The sequence below is a fragment of the Doryrhamphus excisus genome, linkage group LG11 (genome assembly GCF_037039965.1).
Source record: "Doryrhamphus excisus strain RoL-2023G ecotype Guam linkage group LG11, RoL_Dexc_Guam_v1.1, whole genome shotgun sequence".
NCBI classification, from domain to species: domain Eukaryota; kingdom Metazoa; phylum Chordata; class Actinopteri; order Syngnathiformes; family Syngnathidae; genus Doryrhamphus; species Doryrhamphus excisus.
Genome location: NC_136367.1, coordinates 13,630,954 through 13,637,530, shown reverse-complemented (window position 1 = coordinate 13,637,530; position 6,577 = coordinate 13,630,954). Strand labels below are relative to the sequence as shown.

The 6,577-nt window shown below is 37.9% G+C and overlaps 2 protein-coding genes across 2 annotated transcripts; one reads left to right on the top strand and one right to left on the bottom strand.

Moving 5' to 3' along the window:
- Positions 1-2,068: 2,068 nt before the first annotated feature.
- Positions 2,069-4,140, top strand: myl12.2 (myosin, light chain 12, genome duplicate 2). The gene is made up of 4 exons (XM_058046151.2): positions 2,069-2,205; positions 2,576-2,785; positions 2,853-3,014; positions 3,089-4,140. The coding sequence occupies exons 2-4, from the start codon at positions 2,602-2,604 to the stop codon at positions 3,259-3,261; spliced, it is 519 nt and encodes a 172-aa protein (XP_057902134.1). The 5' UTR covers positions 2,069-2,205; positions 2,576-2,601; the 3' UTR covers positions 3,262-4,140.
- On the bottom strand, positions 3,471-6,479 carry bag1 (BCL2 associated athanogene 1). Its single transcript, XM_058046150.2, has 7 exons — positions 6,346-6,479; positions 5,614-5,742; positions 5,466-5,548; positions 5,272-5,385; positions 5,073-5,180; positions 4,043-4,105; positions 3,471-3,956 (listed from the first exon to the last, which is right to left on the bottom strand). The coding sequence occupies exons 1-7, from the start codon at positions 6,380-6,382 to the stop codon at positions 3,867-3,869; spliced, it is 624 nt and encodes a 207-aa protein (XP_057902133.1). The 5' UTR covers positions 6,383-6,479; the 3' UTR covers positions 3,471-3,866.
- Between the last annotated feature and the right edge of the window lie 98 nt (positions 6,480-6,577).

The following is a 6,577-nucleotide window of genomic DNA, read 5'->3' as shown; positions in this document are numbered from 1 at the left end:
GTTTTATTTCATTTGAACATGCATCGGATTACAATTGAATGCATCACATAATCAGTTCACAGTTCCACATGTCCAAAAGGAGTAGGAAGGAGCAAAGCTTATTAAATCCTACCCCTCCATCTGGTACTTTTACAATCACTAACTGTTACATTTGTTCACTTCCTGCTTTCCTAATATAGTTTTTTTTAATTTTATTTTATTTTTGTCATGTACCAAAGTGGGTTGGGTAATACCAGGTATTCAATGGGTGGGTGGCGAGAGAGTGGGGTTGTTACTGGATGATTAAACATGCTACACTTTTACTGGCAAATGATATCAATAAAGACAGATCAACAAGATATTAATGGCAAGTAATGTATATTTTATTAAATGGAAATTATTTATATGGGGGAGGGGGTATATTAGCTGGATCTGATTTTTGCAGGGTCCATGATCCTCATGTCCCCCGTGCAAATTACACAAAATTGAGGCATACAAGTGTATTAAAGAGTTAAATTGCCTGTTGGCTGCTATAAATTGAAGCTATATAAATACGACTGTCAAGTCAAATGAATGGAACAGTGTAGTAGCCATTGAGCAGAAAGTCCGCCATGATGGTAAGCAACAGAGGTGGGCGGAGCTACGCGGAGTATTTTCATTGGTAAAGTTAGCTTCAAAGCCCTGGCAGATGACATACTTATTTGTATCTACTGTTGAAGTGTTTGACTTATCACGGATTACATGGCCTGCCAGAAACTGGAGCAGTGGTTATTTTTATTGTTATATACAGTGGTTTTTTTTTTATGCGAGCCGTCTCGGCTAATTTTTCCACTGAACTGCTAGCTAAAAATTGGGGATACAGTTGCTATTTACAGGCTGTTAGCATCGAAGTAGTTTGTCAACATCTCAGTATAACTTACGTACACTATACAGACTTAATATGTGTTGTATAAAACTATAGCAGGAACAACATCAAATGAAAAGCGTTAAATGAATACAAAGCTTGGTGGACTTTGTTTTGTTTTTGAGAGGTTGCATATTAGCACCCAAAGTCATCAAATCTTACCTTTATGCATCGCCACATAGTATCAGCATTTGGAAGCACATCGGAAGAGAAAGAAAAAGAGGGAAAATACATCCACCTGTGCACGAGACAACTCTAGATGGTGCGTTCGATGACCAGCAAACAAAGTAGGACAAATCGCCGTTCTCATTAAACATTCACCAACAGGGGTATTTCTAATTAATAATTACAGTATTGTAATCATCTAATATTTACTGTAATATAATTATTAATTTATACATATTTTAATGACTATGTTTTAAAAGAGGAAAAATGAAATTACACTTTGTTTGCAATTTTGACTGAATGTTTTATGACTATTATCCTTCTCCACAATTTAATGTGTTTAGGTAGTTTAATTTGTAAATTTCATGAAGGAAAGGTGCATTGTGGCAAAAATTTAATAATTAGAATAAATGAGAATTTGGAATTTAAAGCCAGTGTCATGAATAAAGAAACTTTGAGCTGACAGTAATCAAAAAATAATATTTGTGTCAGTGTGAGAGGTCTCACTCGCTCACATTTTGTATTGCTGAACATTTATGGGCACGTTTAAGAGCTAATATGCTAATAATAAATAAAGTAGTAATACAAAAATATGCTTTTTGACTGTATTTTGTTAAATAATGGCGATATTTCTAAAAGTATCTCTTTACATAACATTTTACATTTACCACGTTTTGAGTCATTGCGTACACTATTAAAATAAACCGATTTTATGAACGATTATTAATCTAAAATGTGCTATCAATTGAGAAAATGTACAAACGCGCTCACAAAAAAATGGAAATGTGTGTCCTGACATCGGAAGAACCAAGAAAAATGCATTTAAGGCTCATTAAATGTGGCCGCAGTATTCATTAGATATCTTGCATTGACCGTTTGTGGTTTGAATATTTTTGTCCGTATGTCCATTTGAGGCTTCCGGAGTACGCAGACTTGTAGTCAGGTTCCCACGCAGACTTGTAGTCAGATTTCCAAGGTGTACTACGGAAGTGATTTGTGCGTTAACGGAACTACACCATTTCTAGTGTCCTTGCTGAGACTTCACTCTGATTGGTCCCTTTTGGTAAACAGGAAGTACAACACCGACACGAGTCCAACCTTATCATCGTTTACTAGCTGTGCTGTTTTATTAGGCGAGCACACCTGAACATTCCAAAGTGGGTGGAATGTTTTCTTGTTTTCGTCGTATTTACGTCACAGTTGTTTGAAATAATGTTAAATCTTGCAAATCAGCGGTTGTGAACGCCAGCTGTCTCCTAGCTTAAATCGACTGTTAAACTAGGTCACATCGTTGTGCTAGCTCACGTAAATTAGTTAGCAGAATTTCAGCAATAATAACATTTTAGCACTAGATAACGGTAGTGATTTATGGACAACTATTCCGGCTGTATTAATTGATATGCTAAAGCTAATGACATCAAATGTGATGCTACGGATATACTTCCGCAAACATCAAAGCACCCCGTTTAGTTTGCTAGGCTTCATGTCAACTTTTCCAAGTTTATTGGTGTGAAAATTCTTCTCCAGGAGCAGGGGATCTACTGGCTGCCAGCATGTCTAGCAAACGGGCCAAGGGAAAGAACACCAAGAAGCGTCCTCAACGCGCTACCTCCAATGTGTTTGCTATGTTCGACCAGTCTCAAATCCAGGAGTTCAAGGAGGCTTTTAACATGATAGACCAGAACAGGGATGGTTTCATTGACAAGGAAGACCTGCATGACATGTTGGCCTCATTAGGTACACAATTATAAATGACTTAATGTATATTATTGCTCTTATAACATGTGGCATTTTGTTTTTCCAGGTAAAAATCCCACGGATGACTACTTGGAGGCGATGATGAACGAAGCCCCCGGCCCAATCAACTTCACGATGTTTTTAACCATGTTTGGAGAGAAGCTGAATGGCACTGACCCGGAGGATGTGATTCGGAATGCCTTTGCTTGTTTTGATGAGGAGGGAACGGGTGAGTCAACACACAATGGGGAAAAAAACAGCACAATTTCACATAACCGAACTGAATCCGTTGTGGATCCACAGGTCTGATCCAAGAGGAGTTCCTCCGCGAGCTCCTCACCACTATGGGCGACAGGTTCACAGACGAGGAAGTGGACGAGCTCTTCCGTGAGGCCCCCATTGACAAGAAAGGCAACTTTAACTACGTGGCGTTCACGCGCATCCTAAAGCACGGTGCCAAGGACAAGGACGATTAGAGGCGCTCCTTGAGCTTCAGTCTTAATTCTGTCATGACTGGAAGGTTCTCGTTTAGCTTCCGTTGCTCTTCCTCATCTTGAAGCTCATTTGCACATGTGTAGAACATCACTAAGGATCTGTATAAACTTGAATATGTCTAGTAATAAAAATGGCACTTCTGGGAGATGTGCTTGAAGTCAACACGGATAAAAAAAAATTGACGCTGCTATTTTGTCGGTATTTTTAATAAAATGCAAGCATGCTATTGACATGTGACCATCTGTTCTGCAAACGGGAGCTAATTAGCAAATGGCTCTGCAGCATAATGGATAGGACACTGGATAAGTACACAAGGAAAAGTGATTCAAAGGTTCATGATTTCGAGTCCCGAATTTTGTTTCACGTAATGGAATCTACAAAGACTAATCCTAATACACCTGCAGACCTAAAAGAAATCTAATATGTAATCCCCCCCCCCACCAACGGGGCGCGGCGAGGAAAATGCAGGCGGACAAGCATCAGTCTTAATGCTATAACAACCTTTCATCACATGACTATCAATAAATACACGAGGATGAGCTTTCTGTACACAGCAGCTGCTCACAGAGCAACACATTAACACATTTTAATCCACCAGAGCCAGATTTTTAGACTGGATCTTTGTCAAGTGGTCTGATATGCACGCCTCCATCTTGTCGCACTGTGCCAGGAAGTCCTGCAAACAGCATTTCATCATGTGTTTTTCCTGTTGGGGATGGGGAGGGGGCCGCCGCATAAGGGAACAAAAAAATAAAAACTAACCTGCACCGTCTTTACCAGGCCCTTTTTCTTCATTCTGCAGTCATTGAAGTTTTCCGGGAGGCTCTATTGATGATAAGAGACTGAGTTAAAATCTGTAAAATTCAAAATGTGATCAACGTTTTCAGGAGAAATAAAGTTGTCAAGTTTGATGGCTTCGTTCGGTGACATCACTTCAGCCCGGATAAAATGTATTTTCACATTCAAAGCATTCTTACCCGTTTCAGTACGGTTGGTGGTTAACTTCTTTTTTCACTTAAAAATCAAATCAAACTGCGCCATTTAAGGCAGAGGCTTGTCCATTTAAAGCAGGGGTCTCAAACACAATTTACCTGGGAGCCACTGGAGCTAGGATCTGGGTGAAGCTGGGCCTCATCAGGTTAAAAAAAAAAAGCGCATTTATTAAAAACAGAAAAATAATAAATAAATAAACTTCTTCAATGCTTTTGTTTCTGCTATACCATACACTTTTTTTTAGTGCTTTGGTTCTGGTTTTCCACAAGAAAATCTCTGATAAAACATTCCACTGTTCTCAAATATCTTAATTTTTATTTACTACACAAAACAAGATGAAAAAAAAATCTAAATAAAGAAAATAAATAATAAAAACATCAAAATAATAATAAATAATAAATGAAATAATAATAAAAATAAAAAAATTCAGATTCAAATTAACAGCAAAATAATAATAATAATAATAAATGAAATAATAATAAAAATTAAATAATTAAAAAAAAATTCAGATTCAAATTAACAGCATTAACAGTTATTTAACCTTTAACATGAACATTAATGAAACTTAACCATTTTACCCAATTAGCAAGTTAGCTACATCTAGGAGCAGCATCGTAACTTGCAAAATCGCGTCAATTGTGTCCGCTGTGCACACAGCACAGAGACCCCTGATTTAAAGGATGGTGACACTTTGACCCTGTAACGGATTAATTCCATTTCTATTATTCGCAATGGAAATGTTGCAGTCCACTGTAATTGGCGCTACTGTATTATTTCATGACTGGAAAGAAAAGCTTACCAGAGAGTCTATCTGCTCCAGGATCTTCATAAACTGTTCGGCTGCTACTTTCACTCGGTGATCCAGTTTACCAAGAGCGTCCGCCTGCAGATCTTTGGCCAGGAAACCCTGACAATAAAAGAACCAGAGACAAAGTATTGTGTCAATTTTTACAAACGACAACATCATGCAATAAAATGCAACATAATGGTGTGTTTACGTTCTTAAGTCCAGTCAACTCCCCGTCCACCTTCTCCAGCTTTTTGGCAGTTTGCTCCACGGACTTCTCAATGTCTTTCAACTTCTTCAGCTCGGCTTCCTCCTCAGGACTGTTCTGTTTTGGATATTGTTACCAGAGCTTGATGACAAAATATCAACACTAGGACCAACCTAGACACATCAAGGCCTCCTCACCCTCTTTCCGATCATCATTAGTTTGCAACCACTTTTGATTCTGTAGCTAGACAAAGTCTGTTCCATGTCCTTCAGCGACTTCCCTGCAAGCGACGTCACGTCAATTGACAAAAAAATTAAACATAATGACAATGATCCAAACACGTACCTTTGAAGATGAGTTTTTGTGAGGCCGCGGGCACTCCCGTTAGCTGAGTGAGACAGTCTGCCAGGTCTTTAACAGTTGGACTCTTGCCATCTTCCTGACTTGTTACTGTGATGCTGTGCTTTGTAGAACCTGCAGGCAAAACAGCAATTTCATTATTGCTATACAATAAAGCATACAAACACGCTCAAATTGTACATTCCTGTATTTTTAACACATTAAATATACTTTTAAATAACAATACACTTAAGGAATGTGGCCATTGTGCTTAATATTGAGAATATCACAGTACTATCAGATTTATAAACAATATTTTCTGCTTTATCCAGATTACCCCAGTGGGATAAACCTGTCACAAAAGTTCATTTATGCGAAAGATTCCTGAAAACATTACAGAAGAGCTTGATGAGCTTTTTTTTTTTCAAATTTAGCAGTAGGTTCGTAAAAAACACAACATTAATCTGATACGAAGGATTTTGATTTCGTTTGTGTGCTTGCAATCATGCTTGTATTTTGAATGAATGACAATAGTATAGAATAGTACTAGTATAGTCAAACGTTGCCCTCGAACAATGTATATTTAAATTGCTCTGCTCCGCTGCATTAGTTTGGCTATCGCTAACATGCTATGTAGCTAGACATTGTCGGCGATTTTGTTTAAATAAACTTGGGACTTATACATAAAATAAACATTTCTATCAAATATCTTCAAATTAATAAATGCATTAGAATTACCGTAAGCAACTGTCACGGTTACAGCTTCCTCGGACATTTTAAATGTGTTCGTTAGATTAACCGTAGCATGAAGACCACGGCTAACAGCTAACAACAGGCTAGTCACTTCCGGTTTACACCGGAAATATGGAAAAAACTTTGTTTCTTTTCTTTCTTTAACGAAAGAGTGCTTTCGTTCGCTCTGAGACAAAATTAGATGTTGATACAAAAGTAAACATGTTCAATCACGCGT